Here is a 25,374-nt window from a genome sequence, read left to right on the forward strand (position 1 = left end):
ACGTCCTCTTCCCAAATCTGCCCCCGACATTACAAAATAAAGTATTTTCTTAACACTCAGACAGACTGCCTTCCTTTTGGGAGTGCATACTCGTAGTAACAACATTGGTTCAACACACGGAACACTAGACCGGTTTTGACTTTTAGTGTCTCATCATGAGACCCAGTGAGGCTTAAATTTCGATTTAAAGCTTTCGTGACTGCAGGGATTCATCTTCTTGGTTATTTCGGTAAAGTCACGTAGAAGGGAAGTAATAAAATAATAAAAAGAAAACATAATAAAATAATTCTAACGAAGTTTCGGCCACAACGCAAGCAGCCGTCCTCAGGTGTAGACCAGGTCTGTCGGGGAGACAGCGTCTGAATGAAACACCACCACGCTTGGAGCGTATATTTAAGCTGGGTTGGAAGGGGGGAAGGGCGCTTTGACAAAATAATTTGCATATCAAGAGGAATTTAGCATATTTATGGCAAATGCAGGTATGTGATTAGTACTACTTGTGAAATGCGTAGGAGGTGGGCGGGGGGTTTCAAAGTCATATTATGCCCGTGCATTTTGCAGGATTAGCAGCATCAAAGGGAGGGGATAGGGGTAACATTAATAAAGGAAAGGAATGTTAATAGTATGTAGCTGCAGTAACTAAACAACCACGTAAAAAACGAAAGTATAAACTACATAGTATCATCAGTAAACTAAATATACTCTCCAATAAGCTGAGCTACTAACAGTAAATAATACATTACAATTATATGTCGCAAAAAATATAATATGCTTCCAGCTAAACTTTTTTCCCTTACATCACACGGGCCTATCACACGGGTATATCCCGTACTATATGCTGCCATAGACAAACCAACATTAAATTGTATACTGTATTACTATACACCACCCTATACCTTAGAATACGGTGACTTTCAGACCGCAGTCCACTCACTGGCATGACTATATATCTTGTATTCTCCGCAGGGAATGGATTCTTTGCTCTGCTGCAAGTCTCCTACTACCACTCTTCCATTGACATATTTCGTTGCTTCCTCTTAGTAACTTTCACTCGACGGTCAATGGTATAGTGTATAGCAGATTGTATAATAATAAATAGTATCAAATTGTAATGTTCAATACAATGTATAAGGCAATATATAGTATCGTAATTGTATAGTGAATATACAGCAGTGTGATATACAGTAGGGTGGATAGAATAATACATAGTGTAATATTACACTATGTATTATAGAATAATACATAGTGTAATATTACACTATCTATCATTCGAGTTGTTGTTGGCGGCGCGTGCAGATACGGGAACGCGTTTAAGGTAAATATCAGCGCGTGTGTGTCTGAGTGCGCGCGTGTGTGTGTCTGTGCTCATGACCGGCTCCTGTTTAACAGCAGAGGTGTCACTCCGAATCAGTCGAGCGGCAATATATTTTAGTCGGTTGCGTAACGCTGTGTGGAAGCTTCAGGTCTTCTCGGCCACGGTCACCCCCTCCCTTCTCTACGCTTGCGAAACGTGGACCCAGGATAGAAACATTTAGGCTGGCCTGTCTACGATCCATCCTGGGTTTAACTAGGCTGGATTGTGTGAGGAGCTCACAAATTCTTGAAAGATCTGGGCAAAGTTCCATCGGTGAGCTCCTCCGGCGGGCAAGGCTGCGTTGGCTGGGTCATGTAGCTACACGGGGGGTCTTTGTCTTTGGATCTATGCTCTGTCAGATTTTACTTTATTACACTGCTGACCAACCAGCAAAGTAATCGGCGTCACCGCTACAGTTAGTACATGTGGCAAGGCCGCGTGTGGTGGGGTAAAGTGTGAGTACTCTTCTACCAACTTTTCCAAGCTATTTGAAAATCGTGAAGAGTTGGCCCCAAAATACCCTCTAGAGAGCGGCCTCCAGTGGGAGGGCCCCTTCCGTAAGCAGTGTCGTGAGCGAGCATTTGCAGGACTGCGCCTTCACCTTTTGTTTTGTCTGCATAGACCTACAGTGCAACATAACAACGACGCAATGCCCATATCCACAAACATTCTAAGGAAACAGCGATACGCTACTGCTGCTGCTGTTGACGCGGTTGTCTGGGCTTGACCACGGGAGTGTGACATCGTAGTTTGTTGCTCTGCATCGACATCAGCAGCCATACGACGACTACGACAAGAAGAAGAAGCCGTGGACTGGACGAGCAGGGGACCCGGGGAACTTCCGAAATGATTTGGGCAGTCCCCGATTTACGGAGGTTTATTCCGAAGACAAAGATCCCCCGTATAGCCTGAACAGACTGTTGGGGTAAGTGCTGTTTGCGAGAACCTATGAAGGCCGGCACGGCACACGAGGGGGTGAGTGGTCAACACCACGCCCGACCGTCTTTGTCTCCCCCAGTGGCGATGTTTACGAACCCGATCACCACCTGGAGCTCATGTGGTGCAAGAGCTACGCCTCCCCGTCCACCTGCCTTGAGTCTAGCCCCTCCCCCCTCTTGACGCGCGATTGGTTGAGAGCGGCTGAGGGGGCGTGACTTGCGCCAGCTATATAAATGGGACCCCTCGCGGGCGGGGCCGCATTTCGTTCGGCGAGAGAGTTTGTCGCTCTTTCTGGTGATTACGGAACGTCCTCGGCGCTTCAAGGCGGCGGGCGATTCATTAGCGGCAATTAGCCCGCGGAGAGAGACGGCTTCCTGTCGAAGTGAAGGCCGGGGCCTCTTCAGCCATGACCATCCTGTGTCTCGTCAGCCGGCCCGACTCGGTGGTGATGGAGGTGGAGCTAGACGCGAAGGCGAAGGGGGAAGATTGCGTGAATGAGGTAAACATCATCAGCAGCAGGGCCAACAACAGCGGCGTCGCCATGTAGCAGCCGCCGTGGTGTTGTTATCCACTGCTAGATGGCGGTGTACAAGCGAGTCTCAACGTCTCATCTTGTCGCTCCATCTCCACGCCTGTAGCACACTTAGGTACGGACGCAGAGGTAAAGGCGCATCCCTGCAATGTCTTTCTCGCGCCACTGCTGACGAAAGGGTCTCTGCTCGAGGGGGTGGGGCGGCGAGTGTATTTGGTCTACTCTTCCACGCTGACCAGACGTCTCGGAAGATGCGCTCCCTGTACGAGTACAGTACATAAGTACAGCACAGATAAAAACAAAGTACTGTATATAACTCGACTGGCAATGGTTGTCCGATTGATGGAGATGGTGGCGTCTAATCGGCTACCCGCTTGGTTATCTCTACAGCAACGACGACTCGTGCTCCGTTCCAGACCACGGCCACCGTCAGTGGCGACTGATAACTGAGCAGAGAACTAAACCGGACCACTCGCGCACACTACCGGCGCGATGTATGTACAGTACGTACGTTGAACTTCTTTCACACCGTACGTAGCCAACCGTGCTAATCGGAGGTGCGGGTAAAGGTTTGGTCGCATAGCCATCCCGAAGACTGACGCGGCGTGCGGAGGCCTTCATCTAGCAGTAGAACGGCAGTGTGCATTGAAATGCAGCGCTTATCCCCGGCTGCGCAGATTTCTAAGTGTGAGGTGGCCGATAAAACCCGGCGGCGTTGACTGACGAGCGAGGTACCTCCAGGTATTGGTACAGTCGCGCTAAGCCAGCTCATCGACAATGCACAAGAGACACGGGAGGCTGCTCATGCGTCTTGATGATGGTACGACTTGTCCCCAGAATGGGAATGTTGAATTTCGAACGTTACCATGGCACAGGTATAACGTTAAAGGCTTAATACAGTAGTTTAAATCTAAAGGGTCGACCACGTCATGTATGCATGTTTAACTATTTTCACACCTTATGAAGCCAACCGTGATATTCTCCGAGATTAATGTTAATGCATACCACCTTGTGGCAGTCCAGCAGTGGTAGTCCTATGGATCACCTCGCCCCGTCCATAGGAATGTGGAATTCCCACGTTCCTATGAACCACCACTGTCGCCCATTAACTCCAGCCGTTAATTTACTGGTTACTTTTCACGCGAACTTCACTCGTTGATTCCTCCCCTCGTGTTGAGGGCTCTGTCTATACCAGACACTGTCGTCTCATCCACCGCAGGTCACAACAACTCACTCATCCACCCAACAACAACAACCGCTGTTCGCCACTAAGTGGTGGTGACGTCACCAAGGCACCTGTGCCATGCTAGGTGCACTTTGAGGCTATGTGAAGTGTCGAAGGGCCGCTGGCAGGCCGTCACGGAGCAGACCCAGGCACCAGCAACTCATTCTCCCACTCGCCCCACTGCGGGGGCGCAACGCTTCTCTCACCTGGTTAGACAAAATAAACTCTTACGCGATCACAGCTGGGTGCTATGCGAGTGGCTGTGCGTGGCCACGGGTACTCACGCGGGTGTCCCGATCACCCCCCACCGTCGCCAGGTGTGTAGGCACCTGCGCATCATCGAGCGCGACTACTTCGGCCTCCAGTACGAGGGCACCAAGGGCGAGACGCTGTGGATCAACCTGCGAAACCGCCTCGGCCCGCAGCTGAGCGGCGCCGCTCCGCACCGCCTGCGCCTCCGAGTCAAGTTCCTTGTGGAGCCTCACCTGCTGCTCCAGGATGAGACCAGGTGAGGCCGCCACGTGCCGTGACGCACGCCGGCCCGGCATTCGCACGCGAGTGGCGCCCGTGTGGTTTTCACGAACCGAAATGGCGCTTAATCCAGAAAAATTGGAGGTTCTGGTGGTTGGCAACTCGGGTTCAGGCAAAATGATTTGTGGGAGGATTGGGTGCGGCGATCGCAGACTCCAGGGCTCGGTTTTCAACTTGCATCTAAAGAACCTCTGCCAGAATGTTTAATTACCGCATGCAAAATATAGTTGGATTCTGAAATTTTAATATCAGGGCTCTATGATGCATTGGGCCACTATTGAGTCGTGCCGTAGCCAACACGGTGGCATGTAGCATTATATGGCTTGATTATTGCAACTCACTACTCTACGGGACGTCAGGCAAAAAAAATTACGAAGCTGTAGCATGTACACAACTATTTGTCACGTGTCCTGACTGCAAGATCTGACCAAGTCTGTTCGGTGCTCGCCGAGCTGCATTGGCTTCTGGTTGCCGAACGAATACATTATCAGGTCGCACTCATTACACACAAAGTACTTGCCACAAATGATCCACAATACCTTGCTGTTCTCGTTCAGGAGCATAAACCATCACGCGAATTTCGGTCATCCTCGCAGCAGCGGCTTTCAAATGCATTTTTTAGGCTGTCTGGAACACTCTTCCTTCCCATATTAGGAAGCCACTGAAGCTATTCACTTTTTAAATCGAAAGTGAAAACTTTTCTTGGACTGCTTTTTGTATTTAGTTTGTTGTCCTTCCCCCGCACCTCCAATTAGCACGTACATACATACTGCCGGCGACAGAGATTCCAGGGTGCGAGTCTCTCCATAGTACAACTACTGTTGACTTCCCCGCACACAAAGTTGTACTTGTTGTATCTACCCCAGAGGAATGATAGGCTGAGCCATTCCTTAACCAGGATTTGAACTCACAATTTCCGATTGCGAGCCGCTCGCTCTACCACCGAGCGGTTTAATACAGTCGAACTCTCGACCGGTTTTGACATTCGGTGACTCATCTGCCAAACTTGCTTCAACCAACCAATGCTAACTGCTGACAAAATACCAAATATCAAAACCGGTGCAGAGTTTTGCTTCTGTTGAACAAACACTGCTGAAATTATGATCCCAGAAGGCCGTGTGTGTGGCTGATGGGATATGTAAAAATACTTAAATTTTGTATGTGTGGGGTGGGTGGTGAGGGATGTCGAGAGAGCGGAGAGTGAAGGAGGTGGATTGTGGTGATTATTGATTTTGTTATATTTTGCACAGTGACGCCAGTGATTATTTGAAGTTGGTGTTTTTTCTTGGGAAATCCCCCTCCCTCCCCCTCCTCCCCCTGCTGGCGCCTTTCGTGCGGGTGTCAAGGCGTGTTCGAGCGAGTGTAGCGAGGCTCGATGATGTCATGAGCTGCGGGTTTTAATAAGTGAAACGAAACCAGAGAGACACAAACAACCTCTTAACCTGTGGGTCTCCTGGGCAGTCCGCTTTGTTTACGGGAAAGACGTTTAAACAATGTATGAGAGTGCGTGAATGTCTACACTTGGCAGAATTCAACATACAGTGGTGATTGGTGATCCAGTACTCGCTGAGTCACTCCAGCCACTCGCTCGCTTACTCACTCATCAGCAGTCAGTCGCCTCCCTATCACTCTTCTGTCGCTACTACGACTGTGGTTACTGTCCCCGTGAACTTCACTCGTTGATTCCTCCTCTACCTGTGTTGAGGCCTTGGTCTTGACCAGACACTGTTATCTCATCCACCACACTGTTCAACCACCACCACCACACTGTGTTCAACCACCACCACACTGTGTTTAACTACCACCACACTGTTGGTCACTTCTCTCTGCTTCTCCCCTCACGTTACTCTACTTCGTTAGTCCTCCCACCGTATTTTTACTAGGCTCTCATAACCTTTCTCAATTCAAGAGTCGTGTTAAGTCTTATCTGTTGCAACTTTGATGGTGATATTTGTTGCTGGCCGCTTGATGTTGTGGGTCTTTATGCCTGAGCTCAGCAATTGTGTAAAACAAGACTAAATGCCGGCTTGCAAACGGTGCGGAGTCACCTTGTGCCACACAGGGACAGCTGCCACTGGGGGTGCCCTTTGAATATTTGAGATGAGGTGCAAGGCGCTTGGAGTGGCTGAGGCATTTAACCACCGCAAGATTACAGTGAAGATTATTTTATTATTTACAGGAAATATTTAATTGAGTTTAAACCCAACCTGTGAATTATTATCTAAGAGTGAAGAGCAGTAATGAGCAGTAATTGGCCACAGGTTTGGCCAAATCACCCTGTACTGTATAGTGGATATCGGATGGATTGATGCATTGCAGGATTGTGAGGCTTGGGGGGGACCTTGATTCAGCAGTGGATTGACCATGGATGAAAGTAATGCATTCAGGGTGGCCTTGCGGTCGAGCGTGCTACTCGCGAGCGGAAGGTTGCGAGTTCAACTACTGCTTGGCTCGGTTGATTCGTTTGCGCTGGGAGTCGCGCTGTAAAGTCCACCTCTCCCATGGACTGCAATGCACTGCAATATTTCCACTGAAAAAAAACCTAGAGACCTCGGCCACGTTTCCTTGAACTTTTGTGGATCTACCCAGGGTTGGCGATAGCAGCGCGGCAGGGCGGCCAGCACGGTTTGCGAGTGGCTGCACCCATAAAGACAAAGATCCCCTGTATAGCCTTGACGTACTGTTGGGGCAAGTGCTATTAGTGAGTAGCACCTATAAAGGCTGGCACGGTACACAAGGGGGTGGTCAGCACCACATCCGACCACCTTTGTCTCCCCAGTAGCGATGTTTACACACCATACCCAGGTACTCATTTGTGGCTGAGTCGACCTAGGGGAGGCCCTGGACCGGTTCAGATAATCGTCACTGATAGTGTTGGTGTCCGAGAGCGAGAATCGAACTCGGATTGCCGGGTTTGTAGTGCAGCGTGCTGACCACTACACTTCAGCATGCACCCACACACAGCCGCTCACCATCCCCCACAATCTGCCCAGCTACAGCCACACACAGACAACCGCTGTCTTGCCCAATCGGCTTCCACCTCTCTCTCCCGCCCCACCACCAACGCCGCTCCATCACCGACCCCTGACTAGCCAACAATGAAAACACTTATCAGTCCCTCCAGAAAAACGCGATTATGCGATCGCAAGATTCCACGCAAAATCAGCCAAAGTCCGCATATTTATGCGTGGGGCGCGTTTTTTCAAATACGCCGCACTTTCGCCGCATAAATTGCAGATTTCCGCGCGCAAAATATGCGGGCTTGCATGATTTCATAATCCCCGCATTTTCGTTTCAAAAAGTCACATATATCTTAGCAGAAAGTTGAAAAATGTTGCGTTTACTTCACACAAGCGCAGCCATTTCCCCTGTTGCCATGGGAACGTTATGAAGTGACGTCACCCATTACACGACATCATTGAAAAGCTGCAAACCCCGCGATGCCAATGAAACCATGATGAAGAGTTTATGCAACTTTACAGTTGTAAGATTGCACTTTTTTGTTAGTAGTATGTAAATTTACATTACTGTAAGACTATACTGTTACTGTATTGCTTACGTTACTGTGCACTGAAAACACTTATTTTAACAGAAGATGTCTGTTTTGTATAGCTACCTCTGTAAAACAGGAAGCACACATTTTATTTTTTAATATTTTATTTATTCATTTTTACAGAAGTTGTAGCATATTCATTTTGTAAAGCTACAGAACTTGTTCGACTCAATGTTTTGTAAGTTTGAGCCATCTGTTTGTTAAGGTCTGAAATAAAACAAGATGAGAACTTAAATATTCCCAGCACTTTCTGTGATGTAGTATGCTTGCTTATCATAGGAAGTAATAAGAAATGACTCTTTACATTAAAGTAGTAGCCTAGTGAATAGGGTGTTGGGGGAATCACTTTTTTTTCTCTTTTTCATCACACCGCAGTTTTTGCAAGTTCCCGCAATTTTTGCAAGTTCCCGCAATTTTTGCAAGTTCCCGCAATTTTTGCAAGTTCCCGCAATTTAATCGCATAAAATTGCATAAATATCCCGCATATTCCATCGCATTTTTTAAGAAAACGTGCCGCATAATCAACGATTTTTGCCCGCAACAATCACCAAAAAACTCCGCGTTTTTCTGGAGGGACTGACTTATTAAAAAAAGAGTAGCTTTAAGCCTGCCTTGTCTGCCTAGGAGGAAGATGTGTGGCTGGGGTTTGTGGACGTTGTTGGGTTCACAGAACCTGGCCACTTGAGCAAGGAGGCTTGCACTGGGAAGTTTGCGAGTTCAAATCTCGGTTGGAGTGGGTTGGCTTTGCCCATCATCCCTCTGCGGTCAATAAATGAGTACAACTTTTATGTTGGGAAGTCAATAGTGGTCGTTTTATGGGATGCTCACTCCCACCGAATCATCACTGCTGAGTCTCAAAACACTTTCTCAGGAGGGTCTTGCCAAGTGTTTTATAGTCGGGGGGGGGGGGTGATGTTGCTGCTACTGCTGATGTGATCCCAATTGAAAATCTGCAGGTAATTTTTCAGCTTTGGTATGTTTGGCCAATGACATATATATAGATATTTGTTATGGGAGGAAACTGGAAGACCCCAAGGAAACCCACTTAGAACGGGGGAGAACATAGAAACTGAACACAGAAAGGCACGGAGTCAGGAATCAAACCCAGGCACTACTCGCTGACGAGTTGCGAGCGTCACCACTGCACCACCATTTTGAGTGCCGCTGCCCCACGCGGCCACTTCCATCCACAGCCGATGGTGGTGTCCGCTCCCTACACTCGCACAACGGGAAATACATGGCGGCGGTGGGGGGACAAACAGAAGAGTCTCACTGCGCGCTTCCTGTTTTCACCACGAGCCCAACCACTCCCTAGCACAGTCCCCGATCTTCGCGCAGCCACACAAAGCGGGTAAACCCCCGCGCGCGCTGTGTCGTCGCGTTGCACCGGAGTGGTGTGGCCAGGGGACAGCGCTCACGTCGCGGAGCCCCTCCACCAGCGGTGGCAGGAGAACCAGGAGAACACCCATCGGCATGTGAACGAGTGACATTGCTCCGCACATATAGTATCAACAATCCATGGCTGTGCTGCCCTCTTCTGGCTACCTCGTAGCCCAAGCCTACGATCACGTGATGGTCCCAGTCTCCTGTCTACGGGCTCGCCAGGTGCAATATCTGCTGAGCTTCCCAGATCTCAAGGGGTTGGGCATGTCGGGCATGTTCACGACGACGCGGTTTAACGCCTGTTCAGAATGAACAAAGGGCTGCACATGTTACTAAGCGCCAACGTGAGACACTTCGGGGCCATCCATTTATTACGTACGCAAAAATCTGTCAACTTAACCAATGCCCCCCTCCCTGTACGCATGTGTACTTTTTACCCCCCCCCCCACCTGCGTCCGCTTGACCCCCCCGCCCCCCGAATCCTATAGAACGGCTGATATTTAATCCACGCAGAAACAATCAAGGATTAATATTATTAACGTGTTTAAGCAATCAGATAGGCCACCGCCGGACTATGTAACTCATTTGAAGGCCAATGTAGACAAATTATTATCGAGGCTTCACCCCCCCCCCCGTTTCCTATTCCCTATGCGTACATTGTCAGTAGACCCCCCTCCCCATACGCAAGCGGTACGCATTTGGGTTAACCTCCCCCTCCATGCGTACGTACTAAATGGATAACACCTGATTACACAGTTGGTGGGTGTTGTGTATAGCCACCACCCTTTGCTGAGGACGTGGGCCACCAGACTCCTCATTCACACTGCAGGTCACAACAACACACCCGCTCACCCACTCACCTACCCACCAGCTCACCCTCCACACTGCAGGTCACAACAACACACTCACCCACCCACTCACCTACCCACCAGCTCACCCTCCACACTGCAGGTCACAACAACACACTCACCCACCCACTCACCTACCCACCAGCTCACCCTCCACACTACAGGTCACAACAACACACTCACCCACCCACTCACCTACCCACCAGCTCACCCTCCACACTGCAGGTCACAACAACACACTCACCCACCCACTCACCTACCCACCAGCTCATCCTCCACACTGCAGGTCACAACAACACACTCACCCACCCACTCACCTACCCACCAGCTCACCCTCCACACTGCAGGTCACAACAACACACTCACCCACCCACTCACCTACCCACCAGCTCATCCTCCACACTGCAGGTCACAACAACACACTCACCCACCCACTCACCTACCCACCGGCTCACCCTCCACACTGCAGGTCACAACAACACACTCACCTACCCACCGGCTCACCCTCCACGCTGCAGGTCACAACAACACACTCACCCACCCACTCACCTACCCACCAGCTCATCCGCCACACTGCAGGTCACATCAACACTTATATCTGTCTCCTTCCCTTGCCCCACTTTGTAACTCCCTCTTCCATCATCGTCTCTTTCCCGATCCCAACCTTTTACAACAATAATCCGTTGTTTCAGTCAAGAAAGGCAGCAGCACCCTGTGCATGTTTACAACTTGCATGGTGCTGTTAGTTGCTGGCCGCTTCGCGGCTTGAGCCCGTGGATCCGCACTTCCCCGGGTTTTATGAAAGGAAAGCCCCAAACACCGCCACCGCAGCTGCTGTTGCTGCTTGTGTGTTGGGACTTGCGTGTGAACTCTAGTGGCTCGAGGGGGGGTTACTATCGGTCACAGCGATGACTCAATCCCGTCGGCGGCTGCTGCTGCACGTGATGCACCCTTCCATTCTGTGACAGATGGCACACAAAAACACGTACGTACGTGTGTGTGTGCACTGTCTTGTTGAACTTTTTTCGCACCGGACATAGCCAACCAAACATACGTACAGTACACACTAGTACACACTAGTACACACTAGTGCACACTCGTACACACCAGTACACACTCGTACACACCAGTACACACCAGTACACACTAGTGCACACTAGTGCACACTCGTACACACCAGTACACACCAGTACACACTCGCGCACACTAGTGCACACTCGTACACACTAGTGCACACTAGTACACACTCGTACACACCAGTACACACCAGTACACACTCGTACACACTCGTACACACCAGTACACACTCGCGCACACTAGTGCACACTCGTACACACTAGTGCACACTCGTGCACACTCGTACACACTCGTGCACACTAGTGCACACTAGTACACACTCGTACACACTTTTTACCCCACTGTTATTCTCCACTCGCTTTGCGTCGTAGTTTGGATGATGTCATGAACCTCCTTCTGTTCTCTACTCCGCCCGCGCCTTCCTCATTCTGTCTCGGTGTAATTACAAGTTCGGAGCTCTCCACGCTTCTTTGTGCACCGTTCAGTGTTCCATATTTTTGGGTCATGACCACCGCTGTTTTGTAACCATGTGTCACAGCCGGTAGTGCGCACTGATTGAAAACCTCATCGTCATCATCAAATTAAAATCAAGTACAGGCTTGTGCTGGTGTTCTGTCTCTCCCACACACGCTCAACCACACGATGAGAACACAAAGACACACGCGTGAACACACACACACAACCGCACGACACGCACAGGCACATATGCGTGAACACACACAACACGACACACAGAAACGCACACGAGAACCCACACATACAACCACACGCACGTAAAGACAACAACTGCCATTCGCCACTAAGTGGCGGTGACGTCACCACGACGCTTGTGCCAGGCTATGTGCACGCTGAGGCCACGTGAAGTGTCGAACGCCCCTGGCAGGAGGTCACGGGGCAGACCGAGGTGCCACGGGTCGACTGACTGAGATGACTGGCTGATGCACCACCTGTGCCCCCTACTGTGCCAATTTGCTGTGCTTTAGTCACCCGGCGCTCCACTCATTGTTGTGAGCGTCGCTCCTCCGCCCTCCGTTGTTGTTGGAGGGCGACTGCCTCCAACTGCCCGGTAGCGTCCTTCACGAGTCTCCTCCACAGAGGCCGATCTTGACACCGCTGGTACCAGTCATCGGCAAGTCCACGCAGCTCCACATAATCCTGTACCACATCACTCCATCTCTTCTCTAGCCCATGCCATGCCTGTTTAGCCCCCTCGATCCGGCCTGAACGGAAGCTGTTTAGGCATGCGATGGCTGGGCATGCGGGCTACATGACCCTGCCAACCGCAGCCTTGCCTGCCGATGAAAAGATATTACCGTTCTACTGATTCGGAGTGAGACCTCTGCTGTCAAACCGGAGCCGGACATGAGCAGACTGCCCAGGTATGGGAAACTCTCCACGCTCTCCACAACTGCCCTATCACCAATTGGGAGTTGTGGGGGTGGAGTGTCCGATGGTACAAAATACCCAGGCAGGTGCTTAGCTTTGGTGGGGCTGATGGTAAGGCCCCACCTCTTAGTGGCAAGCTCTAGGGTCAGCAGCAGCGCCTTCAACTCATCAGCATCCCTTGACCGCACCCGGGCATCGATCAGCCTCCCATTGTATTTGTACCAGATGGGAATTCCTCCTGTACGGCTATTGAAGGCTTCACGAACTACGTGGTCGAAAAAAATGTTAAATAATGTGGGAGCCAGAGGACATCGCTGTAGCACCCCAAAGTGAACAGGGAATGGCTCCGACTCCCAACCACGTAGTTTTATCCAGGCCCTCTCACCATCATGAAGATACTTAATGATCGTGAGCAGTGGGTCAGGGACTCCGAAAGCACGAAGAACAACCCAGAGCCCAGGCCTACTGATGGTATCATAGGCCTTGACCAGTTCAATAAAGCAAAGATGTAGGTCTTGTTGGAATTCCCGACATCGCTGCTGTAACAGACGGACAGAAAATATGGCATCTGTGCAGGACCGCCCTTTCCTGAAACCACATTGGGGCTCCGCAAGCCTCTCCTCAGCCTGCCTGGCAAGGCGATGTCGAATAATCCTTGCGAGGGCCTTTCCTGGCACACTGAGGAGTGAGATGGCCCTGTAGTTGTTAGTCTGTGCGGTCCCCCTTCTTAAAGAGGGGGACCATCAGGGCATCCTTCCAATTCTGCGGAACCCGTTCAGTGGTTCAGACTGTTGTTATGATGTCATGTAGGGCAGTTTGTGCACAAACGCCACCCTCCCTCAGCATTTTGCTTGGGAGATCATCTCTGCCCGGTTTCTTTCCTGGTCTCAGGCTCTGGATCGCCTTCAGTACTTCCTCAACAAATGGCACCTCAACCAGCCACTCATAGGGGGTGACTTCCTCTTACAATATTTGAGGCATCGCAGCCTCACCAGGGTCATCCCAACTTTGTGCCACGATGTTTTCCAGGCTGAGGGATTTCCCCTCCCCCAGAACCTCAGAAATGCTCAGCAAATCTGCAAACCTGTTCCTGGGGGTTGGAGATTGGATCACCGTTCGTTCTTTCCGTTAATGATGGTAGGTTACTTTTTTGATGGAATTAAAGAGCGATTTGTGATCACGGGCCATTGAGGCAGACAAAGACACGCCTGAACACATATACAACCACACGACATGCCCAGACACACACACACGTGGACACACGCGTGAATATAAACATGTGGGAATATAAACACGTGGTTGTGTTCCACCCCGACAGCCATGTGTGTGTGTCTGGTGGGGTGAATAAGCATTGCCACTGGGGAGACAAAGGCGGTCGGGCGTGGTGCTGGCTACCCACGCCCTTGTGTATCGTTCCGGCCTTAATAGGTGCTCGCAAACAGCACTTTGCCCCAACAGTCTGCTAATAGGCTATACGGAGAGGTCTTTGTCTTGTATTCGTGTGCGTGTGTGCGCCTCTCCCACCTCTTACCCCCTGTGGCATTTTACAAACAACCGCTCACCTGCCCCCACCAAAGAGCCGAGCTCCCTTTGTCCTCACCGTCTTTGTCTTTCCTTGTTTGTTAGCCCCAGCGCCACGTGGCACAAACACGGAACGCACACACACGACACGCACACATACGACACGCGCGGCACACGCACGGTCTTGTTGGAGCCGGGCGGGGGTGTTGTTGGCAGTTGTTCGCGAGCTCCGCTTGGCGTTTGTTCGAGCGTGGATGCACGCTGTTACGCACGTCTCACGGGGGCGCCACTTCCGTAGCCGGAGGGCGAACGCGGGAGGAACGAGGGCGAATGCGCATTGCACGGACCGCCGTGCGCGCGGGCTTGAACACGCTACGCGGAGTGTTCACAAACAACTTCCACCACGTAGATGGGGAGGACGATTCGCCTCCTTCCCATATCGTCGGTCCCTCCGCATGGAAAATGAAAGTTATATTTTTTAACACATCCCGTGAGCCACACACGGCATTTCTAGGAGTGCATAATGCACACCATTGTATCGGCTGCCGTACCGGCTATGGAACCGGTGAACCGATGCGCTGCTGCCCATGACACCACTGCTGGGGCAGCTCCCCGCATCTCTCAGCTAGAGAGACGTCTCGTCCATTGCTGGACCCGGTTCTGTCTTGTGTGGCAAATCGCTCACCAGTTTTGACTGGGTTTGCGTGCGTTTTAGCAGTCAATCAGAACCGATTTGATTCATCTGGGTGGACAGAGGCGTTGAGGCAGGGGGGGGGGGGGATTTAAGTTCCTGACACCACTGTTTTTAAACTGCCGCACCGGGAGATGGAATCGAATTGGCGACCTCCTGGATTGGCTGTCCGGCGTGCGCACCGTGACACCGCCACGCTGGCAGCCGAGTTTATTTACAATGAGCGGCCCCGAGCCTCGTGGACTCGAGCCTCCCTCGCCGTGGACGGTAGAAGCCCCAGGAAAAGTCGGAACCGGCATGGGGTTCGGTGAAACTGGAGCAGTCGGAGACTGGGATGCGTGAAGGCGGACGTGATGGTTCTGTAATAATTTCACCAAGCCAAGTTTGGTCACAGGAAATGTATTTTGTTTAATATTATTGTCAGGTTGTAAGCACTGTTTTCAATATCAGCTATTGTGCAGTTATGACTTCTATTTGCTTGACTGTTGTGTGGTGTGATGAGATGGTATGATGGTGTGATGAGATGGTGTGATCAGGTGATATGATTGTATGTACAGTGAGGGAAAAAAGTATTTGATCCCCTGCTGATTTTGAACGTTTGCCCACTGACAAAGAAATGATCAGTCTATAATTTTAATGGTAGGTTTATTTGAACAGTGAGAGACAGAATAACAACAACACAATCCAGAGAAACGCATGTCAAAAATGTTATAAATTGATTTGCATTTTAATGAGGGACATAAGTATTTGACCCCCTCTCAATCAGAAAGATTTCAGGCTCCCAGGTGTATTTTATACAGGTAACGAGCTGAGATTAGGAGCACACTCTAAAAGGGAGTGCTCCTAATCTCAGCTTGTTACCTGTATAAAAGACACCTGTTCGCAGAAGCAATCAATCAATGGCCAAGACCAAAGAGCTCTCCAAGGATGTCAGGGACAAGATTGTAGACCTGCACAAGGCTGGAATGGGTTACAAGACCATCGCCAATCAGCTTGGTGAGAAGGTGACAACAGTTGGTGCGATTATTCGCAAATGGAAGAAACACAAAAGAACTGTCAATCTCCTTCGGCCTGGGGTTCCATGCAAGAGCTCACCTCGTGGAGTTGCAATGATCATGAGAACGGTGAGGAATCAGCCCAGAACTACACGGGAGGATCTTGTCAATGATCTCAAGGCAGCTGGGACCATAGTCACCAATAAAACAGTTGGTAACACACTACGCCGTGAAGGACTGAAATCCTGCAGCGCTCGCAAGGTCCCCCTGTTCAAGAAAGCACATATACATGCCCGTCTGAAGTTTGCCAATGAACATCTGAATGATTCAGAGGACAAACTGGGTGAAAGTGTTGTGGTCAGATGAGACCAAAATGGAGCTCTTTGGCATCAACTCAACTTGCCGTGTTTGGAGGAGGAGGAATGCTGCCTATGACCCCTAGAACACCATCCCCACCGTCAAACATGGAGGTGGAAACATTATGCTTTGGGGGTGTTTTTCTGCTAAGGGGGCAGGACAATTTCACCGCATCAAAGGGACGATGGATGGGGCATGTACCGTCAAATCTTGGGTGAGAACCTCCTTTCCTCAGCCAGGGCATTGAAAATGGGTCGTGGATGGGTATTCCAGCATGACAATGACCCAAAACACACGGCCAAGGCAACAAAGGAGTGGCTCAAGAAGAAGCACATTAAGGTCCTGGACTGGCCTAGCCAGTCTCCAGACCTTAATCCCATAGAAAATCTGTGGAGGGAGCTGAAGGTTCGAGTTGCCAAACGTCAGCCTCAAAACCTTAATGACTTGGAGAAGATCTGCGAAGAGGAATGGGACAAAATCCCTCCTGAGATGTGTGCTAACCTGGTGGCCAACTACAAGAAACGTCTGACCTCTGTGATTGCCAACAAGGGTTTTGCCACCAAGTACTAAGTCATGTTTTGCAGAGGGGTCAAATACTTATTTCCCTCATTAAAATGCAAATCAATTTATAACATTTTTGACATGTGTTTTTCTGGATTTTGTTGTTATTCTGTATCTCACTGTTCAAATAAACATACCATTAAAATTATAGACTGATCATTTCTTTGTCAGTGGGCAAATGTACAAAATCAGCAGGGGATCAAATACTTTTTTCCCTCACTGTATGTACGTCCAAATTATTTATCGGCGTACGTATATCGCATGCGGTGTGATGGCCATGATAAGCCTGTAAGCTTTTTGAGCAGATTAATGTCAGCTGACGACTAACACCGGCCCTAGCCCCACTCCGTTGCCCGCTGAGTTGCCACGGTCACCCGTGGTCTGTAAAAAATGTTGACCGGCGGCCGTTGCTGGCGACGATCGCTCTGACCTCTCTCCACCTCTCCCCCGCTCCTCCCTGCCACGCCGGCGCAGGCACCAGTTCTACCTGCACGTGCGAGAGGAGCTGCGGCTAGGCCGGCTGGTGTGCCGCGACGATAGCGCCGTGAGGCTGGCGGCGTTAATTATGCAAGCCGAATTGGGCGACTACCGCGCCCCGCACGGCGGCAGTAATAACGACAACGCCGCCGCTGTCTTCGACCGCCTGGGCGGCGCCGATCCTGCCAGGTGAGACACAGGGTGCTCGACGGTCTGCGGCGCAGCTTGACAAACCTTCCCTCTCCTCCCTCGCGCGACGGTGTGGCCGGGCGCTCACCGCTCGGCGTCCCTCTCTTCCTGTCTCCGCTCTCCCGCAGCGTGTCCGAGTCGCACCGCGCCCTTGGCGGGTGCTCGCGCGCCACGGCAGAATACCGCGCTCTGCAGGAAGCGGCCGCCCTGCCGGGGTTCGGCGTGGAGTGGCACTCTGCGTGGGACGACGCCGGGCAACGTCGCTTGCTGGGCGTGGGCTGCGACGGTGTGGCGGTGTGCGACGCCGGCGTGGCGTTGTGCGGCGACGGCGCGACCCGCGTCCCCCTGCGACGGTGAGCGACCCCGGTGAAAATCGTCAGCGCGGCACCCGTTGATGACGCCGGTTGGTTTTGACCTGGTTCGAATAATTTGGCTGGAAAATCTTTCGAGATGGAGGGGGCATTTTTCTCGCTCCGGTGTCAAACACGTAATCGCACGAATGCACACACAAAGATCCACCGTGCTGTGAGCGAGCACCTAATGCAGGCCGGCACGGCACACGATGGGGTGGGTGGCCAATACCATGCCCGACCGCCTTTGTCTTCCAACTAGCGATGTTTCCGCACCGCAACGCTGCCGCTCTCCGCACACCGCATGTACACACGCATGTACACACGCATGTACACACGCATGTACACACGCATGTACACACGCATGTACACACGCGTACACGAGCGTACGCACACGTTAGCATCCATAACTCACACTGCATGCATTTTTACGAACCACACCCAGTCAATAATTCGCACAAATCTAGAAATGTCTGGGGTAAAGTGTGGATATGCCACCTTCAGACATGTCTGGTGCCACTTTGCGTTGTGACTCTGCGGTGCGACTCTGGGTTGCCTCTCCGCAGTGCAGAATTCCGTTCCCCACAATCCACGCAGCCACGCAGTCCAATAAGCGCGTCGTGTTCTCGGTGCTGGGCGACGGTGCCGAGCCGGAGGAGACGAGGTTCCGGCTCGTGAGCAGCCACGCGGCAAACGGGCTATACCGGGCCGTCACCGAGGCCCACGCCTTCTACCGGTGAGTGCGACGCCCGTGCGTGTCGTGCGTGTCGTGCGTGTCGTGTGTGTCGTGCGTGTCGTGCATGGGAGATGTGAGCGTGATGTGCGAGTGCCATTGTGTTTGTGACAAAGTGGACCTAGCCTAGCACCAAGCACTGGTGACTTCACCATCACTTTGTGATGAATGACGCCCGTTGTGTGTACGTGCAAGGTGTGCGTGTGTGCGTGTGTACCGGCTGGCACAGTAGGCAGCACGGGTAGTGCATCTGCCAGTCGTCTGGACTTGTGATCCGGAGGTTGCCGGTTCGACTACCATCTTCTGGATCGGCAGTGGAAACGTGGAACGTTTCTCAAATCTCCCCCAAACAAGGAGTGTAAATGGGTTCACTGCAGTTAGTTGGTCGGTATGTCGTGTGTGGTGGGGTAAAGCGTGGGTACTTCCACCTCTGCCAAGACATCCGGGCAGCGTGCAAGGGTAAAACAAAGCAAGTGGTTGCAGGGCCGCGTCTCTGGCCATGCGGTTACGCGCGAGGTGACCGCGGCGTGGTGTGCGGCCCCAGGTGCGACACGGTGAACGACGCGGTCACAGCGCAGTACAGCCGCGACTTCAAGGGCCACCTGGCCTCGCTGCTCCTCAGCGAAGACATCGACCTTGGCAAGAGATTCGTGTTCGACATCCGGCGAACCTGCAAGGTGTGGCTGCTTTCCCTGCGGGGGGTGGGGGGGCGGGTAGGGGAGGGGTGGAGGGGTTGTGATTCACGAATCGTGTCTGATTAAAACATATCTGTGCTTAACTGCCATACTGCAGGTCGCAACTCGCTCATTAATCGGCTCGCTCACTCAATCGCTCACGCACCGACCCATCCACATACCCACCCTCTCGCTCATATTCTTACTCACCCATTCAATCATTCACCCACTCAATCACTTACCCACCCATTAATATACAATCACCCGCTCGCTCACACACTCGCCCACTCAACCACCCACCCACTCAATCACTCATCCATCCATCTACATACCCACTCATTCACACACTCACACACTTGCTCACTATGCTGCAGGTCACTCCACTTCTCTTTGTACATCTTCCATCACACTGCTCACCTCTGGAATTTCTTTCCATCGTCTCTTGTTTCCCTCAAGAAATTAGTTATCTACTCTTATTGTAGTGGTGGTGTTGACGTGCGCCGACAGTGATGGATCACGGGGCGGCGCGGGGTGCGGGGTTGGGCACGCATGTGGGCGTGGTGTGGACGCGCGCGCCGGGAGTGAGTGAGTACGGGGCGGCGCAGCGTGTGGGATTGTGCGCGCTGACACGAGGTGAGAAAGAGGATCGTGGGCAGCGCGCAGTGATTGGTCAAATGGGATGGGTGCTCTCAGCGACGTCCGCAGGATGGACATAAAGGAGGACGCGCGGGAGCACTCGGGGTGGTTAACCAGTTGAAGATTGAAGACGGAGTTGAAGAAGTAGTGCCCTGAGACCCCTAGTCCCGCTGTCCTTGTCAGGACCGGGGCCCTGTGTGGCTCGGAGGCGAGACTGTGGGACCCGTGGTCCGACGCCCATGTGGGTCGGGACTGTGGGACCCAGAGTCGAGACGGACACCCCGGCTGGGTGTGTTCCGAGAGGCTACGGGGCGTAAGAGCCCGTGTTGGTGTAGCCAGGAGAACCGTGTGGGTTAGGCTGGTGTTAGCCACCCGTGTAACTAAGTGGGTGTTGGTCACCCGAGTAACTATAGCTGGTGTTAGTCACCCGTGTAACTATAGTTGGTGAAATAAAAGAGTGTGCTACCCGTGAAGTCGTCTCCCGCCGAGTTACTACATTACATTATCAATTGCAACTCTGATAGTGCTTTGTGTTGCTTGCCATTTGACGCTTTGGACTGCACTCAGATGGCGGTGATCATGGTGATGATGATGAAGGTGGTGATTGCGATAGTGGTGGTGGTTGTGGTGATAATGATGATCGTGGTGAAAATAATGGTGGTAGTGATGGTAGTAATACGGCGTGTGATCCCCACCACCGTCACCAGGAGGTGTACGACCATTGCCGGCGCCAGCTCTACCACACTGCCGTGGTGGGCGACGAGGGGACACCCGGGCCGGCGGGGGGGGTCGCACTGGGGAGGGGCACACCGAGAGGGTGCTCCCCGGGGGCCAACACCGTGGAGGACACTGGCACCTGCGAGCCGTGTCCCTCCCCCCTGGAGTCTCTGTCTGCGCCCCCCACGCCCGCCCAGCGCCGCTGCGACATCCAGCAGGTGGGAGATTGCTTCGGTGGCCACACCCACATGGCAACAACCCGCACATGGTAACGACAGCCGCATGGCAAAAACACCGGCACGGCAAGACCGGCCGAGCAAAACTATTTTGGATGAAAGTCGGCGCTCGCCGACACCCACCGACCCCGACAGTGCAGCACTACCTGGGTAACCTTTGCGCCGTGTGTGGTCCCGTGCGTGTGCATGCGTGTTTGTGTGCGTGCGTGCAGCTGGAGGAGCGGCTGCGTGCGCTGCAGGAGGCGATGCTGTGCAGCGCGTGCTGCCACGGGGACATCGATGCTGCGTTCTGCCCCTGCGGCCACATGGTGTGCTGTCGCGGCTGTGCCGCGCGCCTCCGGGTCAGTGCCTCTCGCCCCCCACCCCCCTTTCCGTTCGTCACGGTCGCAGGGGGATGTCCCACGCCTCAAATGAGCACCGAGGCATCGGCGATCCATCTCCCGTTCGCAGCCCTGCGGAGTTAGTGGCGGACATTCCATATTCCTGTGGCAGGGGACGAATTCTATTGAGCGCGCAGCCTCCCCGTCGACTTACCCGCCAAGTGGCGCTCGTTTGTATGAACCCCGTGATGGAGTGATGATGGGCCGCTTGAACTCGCGACCTCCCACAACTGTGAGCCTGTAGAGCCCTGTCGGCCGGTTGAGCTGCGGCCGTGTGAGTCGTGGGGCAGACTGCGGCCCCGTCGTCCCTCCCTGCGCGATCGCTAAAATTGGCACCGTTTTGCGAGGAAGTCGATCGTTGTCCTATGGATAGATATCACTCCCGCTGTAGGAACGTGGAATTTCCACCACTGGCCCAATGATATAGACGAGAGATGAGCACCGACTCAATGCAGCGCTCCGACCTCTGACCCTTGATTCAAGAGTGCAAGCTAGCCCACACAAGCACCGGGTGCACGCTAACAGCACTTGCCCTATCGGTCTGCTGAGGCTACACAGGGGATCTTTGTCTTGCCCGCAGGCCTGCCCCTTGTGCCGCTGTGATGTGGACCGCGTGCAGCACGTCTTCCTGCCGGTGTGTCCCAAGCTTCTACGCCTCAACTCCGAGCTGTAGCCTCGCCACACGCCTTCGCCCTCGGCGCTCACCGCTCACCCTCGCCACTCTCCCTCGCCGCTCGACTCGACCTCCTCCACGTCTTTCCGTCGAACAAAGAAAACTAAAAAACTTCTTATTCGACTGAATTCCGCGCGGCCTTCTCCGTCGACTGGCCGGGTGAGATCTCGAGAGACTCGTTTGTGAGAGTGGCCTGGGCAACGCGGCGAGACGCCCCTCCCCCATCCATGTCTGGCTGGTTCCAGGACTCGCGGCATGTCGCCGTGCGTTTGCGAGAGACTTGGCGGCAGTGACGACGTTGGCGGCCGCCTTGCGGGGGATACCGCTGCTAGGCGCGGCGGTTGTGACGTGCTACGGAACCCGCCACTCTGCCGCCATTGCGGCCATTGCGGTCACGGCGGTCGTCCCTCCCAGGAGCTTGAACTGACGCAGTGCGTTTTTCAAGCGCGAACCGACCGAGCGCAAAGTGCCGCGAAGAGTCAGAGCGCTTCGTTTTGACGAGCGACGTCTCGAGAAAAGTCGCCGCGGAAGACAGAGGAAGAGTTCGAGATAAGTGTGGAGAAAATCTATGGTCGCTTCTTGCCTTGACGCGGTTCAGTTTCATTTATTTGGAATAACCCTGTGAGCCATTTGGCTCTTGACTCGGGTGCAACTGCAACAAACAATAAAATTACAAGATACATTTAAAATTTACTGTATGCAAATTGAAACATCCGCTAGAAAAACAATAAAATCTTCCAGAAAAAGCACCATTTGTAGTGGGCCCTGTGCCCTCCCAACTCCCACCAGTTGGCGTACCGCGGCACCGTGGGAAACACTCAACCTGGGCGTCTGGCTGTCTCACACCAGCAGGCGTCGGGAAGAGACGCCAGAGAGAGACACGGGAGCCGTCACTGGTTCCGTTCTTCCTGAGTTGATGTGCTTTCACCGGCCTTGCCCAGGAGATGACGGGAACCCCTCTGAAGCTGATGTTGTCGGCGTGTCGCGTCCACTCTCTCTACCAGAGCCACCCTCCCATCACGTGTTTGTCCATACCCGGGCCGTCCCGTGTGTAATACAAAATGATCTTTCCGCATCATCACGGAGAACGCGAGGAACAATAAATCGCCGGACAATTCGCCTCCTTCCCGCATCTGGCTCTCTCCACAAGCAATACAAATGCTTTCACACATCCCATCAGCTACGAGGTATTCCTTCTGGTTGTGTGTATCAGAATCAGAATATTTATTTATACTGAAGGAATCCAATGAGCTATAAAGCTCTTTTGCACAGATAGCAGAAAGTTACAATAACAAACGATACAAAAACACAATAGTGAAAAGAATAGGAAAGGTAAACAAATCGCTTAAATAAATATACAAATACGACTAAACTAGTTTTATTTTACCAGGCAAAGTCCACTGAGCTATTAGCCTATTATTCAGAAGTGACCTGGCCACAAATGATAGCTCAACCAAGTGGCTTATTAATCCGGAAATTTATAGCAGCAAAGTAATCTAAATAATCTGCACCGTTTTCAACATTCAATGTCTCATCAGGGTTTTTGTAAACCAATGCACTGCACTGCCCAGACCGTCTCTGTCATTCGTTTGATTAACGGATAGCGGACTCTACTTCATCACTCCATCACTGGCGAGGAGAGGGCGAGATCACCTCCATGACGGTATCCACGCTGCCTCCCCTTCACAGGTTGGCTTAGCGGTGCCACCCGCAGTGGCGGAACTCGAGCCGAGCTGCGTTGACGATTGACCAATTCACGAAACTATAAACACGCTACCGATTCCCACAGAGAGAGATCGTGGCAGCTGGCGAAACAACGCGACGGACAAATCCACTGCCGTGCGCTGCTGTTACAGGGGCCCCCTCGGCCTGCGTTCTGACTTCGGTGGCCAAGACGCACGCGTTACTATTAACATTTCTTTTTTATTTGGTTCACATTTTTATTGCGTTTTGTGTGTGGTTCCTGATTTCTGAGTCGCGCACAAAAGTCTTAGACTCGTTTTTATTAAAGTAATTTTGTTTTACTGAACCTGGGGCGCCGCTTCCAACCGGGTTCCCTCCTCGCAGGCAACTTTTGGTGTCGCCACGCCGAGCAGCCTTCGGGTCGTGTCCGCGACTGCTGCGCGTCTAGCCGTCTCAGGTGGGGTGACACGCGTCCGCGGCGCCATTTTGCCACATAGACGTCACGTTTGTGCCACTTGGCGATCGCCTAGAGTGGAGCGTGGAGGGAGCCGCGGCGTTGGGAGTCTCCTCTCTCGGCAGAACAATTCCCGACGGGGTTTTTACGACGTTCTGTTTCCATTCGGTGGTCAGTGTCACGGCAGAATTGCTGGGTATGGAAGCTGTTCATCCAGCAGCTTATGTTCACCGACTCGCATGCGCACACTCACACGCTCGCTCTCAAGCAGACACTCGCACACTCGCTTGCACGCCCACTTCCGTTACATGCACGCTCTCACACACGCACCCTCACATACACCCTCACACACATTCACACATGCAGCCTCACACACTCACCCTCACAGATTCGCACGCACAGTCACCCATGCGCAGTCTCGCCCGCAACCTTCCCACTCACTGCCGTTTCCCCTCTGCGGAAACGTCGCGGCATAGGAATGGGAGCACGCTCTCACCACCACGCTTGGGTGGTCACGTGACTATTGCCGTTGCTTGGTCACGTGCTGGTTTTGTGGTCACGTGACGATTGCTAGGATTGTTATTGGCGTCGACCCGGGGTGGGGGGGGGGCAATGGCTCCCGGTCGGGGCAGCTGCTAAACCCTTCATCCCATCCGCCGCGCTTGCCCTGTTCCTTCTCTTTTGCGATGCACACTTCCACTGTTACACTTCTCGGTCCTCCCTTGGCTCGGCAGAGCCTCTTGCAGGACACTTTGAGTGTTATTGTTTTATTGCCAATGTTTTTTTTTTATATTTAACGGTGTAATAAAGTTCACTTTAGCCTTTTCAAGATGTGACGGAAGATACTGTTGTGTCTTATCCATTGCAACCGGCACCACGTTGCACCATGTGGCGTACGACTGAAGTGAGTTTTTTGTGACAAGCGAGCTGCCAGGCTCTTGGTTTCCTTTCGCGATCCGTCCCTGGTGGCTCCTCGCGGGAGCGATCGGCGCGCATCAGAAGGTTGCGACTTCAAAACCTGGTTAGGAGAGTTGACTCGGCCCATAATTTCTGCGGGGTCGATAAAACGAGTACTATTTTGTGTGTGGGTGGGAAGTTAACGGTGGTTTCCTGTGGATGGACTTTCCCCTGCCAAAGAAATGGAATTTCCACCACTGATTGCAGGGCCGTGAACAGGAGATGAGCACCGTTTCAATTCTTATTTGAGCAGCAGGGAATC

The 25,374-nt window shown here is 52.4% G+C and overlaps 1 protein-coding gene across 1 annotated transcript; it reads left to right on the forward strand.

The window, feature by feature from the left end:
• Positions 1 to 2,556: 2,556 nt before the first annotated feature.
• Positions 2,557 to 24,974, forward strand: MYLIP (myosin regulatory light chain interacting protein). Its single transcript, XM_078879729.1, has 9 exons — positions 2,557 to 2,792; positions 4,368 to 4,558; positions 17,428 to 17,619; positions 17,748 to 17,972; positions 18,541 to 18,705; positions 19,247 to 19,379; positions 20,720 to 20,947; positions 21,178 to 21,306; positions 21,926 to 24,974. Exons 1-9 carry the CDS (start codon positions 2,700 to 2,702, stop codon positions 22,016 to 22,018), a joined length of 1,449 nt encoding a protein of 482 aa, XP_078735855.1. The 5' UTR covers positions 2,557 to 2,699; the 3' UTR covers positions 22,019 to 24,974.
• Positions 24,975 to 25,374: the final 400 nt, after the last annotated feature.

This window comes from Lampetra fluviatilis, chromosome 54 (assembly GCF_964198595.1).
Source record: "Lampetra fluviatilis chromosome 54, kcLamFluv1.1, whole genome shotgun sequence".
NCBI classification, from domain to species: Eukaryota; Metazoa; Chordata; class Hyperoartia; order Petromyzontiformes; family Petromyzontidae; genus Lampetra; species Lampetra fluviatilis.

Excerpts from the sequence above, each read along its gene's own strand:
- MYLIP (XM_078879729.1), top strand. The coding sequence starts at position 2,700 with ATGACCATCCTGTGTCTCGTCAGCCGGCCCGACTCGGTGGTGATGGAG. Across the intron at positions 4,559-17,427 it reads CTGCTCCAGGATGAGACCAG|GCACCAGTTCTACCTGCACG; the intron begins GTGAGGCCGCCA and ends ACGCCGGCGCAG. Across the intron at positions 18,706-19,246 it reads GAGGCCCACGCCTTCTACCG|GTGCGACACGGTGAACGACG; the intron begins GTGAGTGCGACG and ends GTGCGGCCCCAG.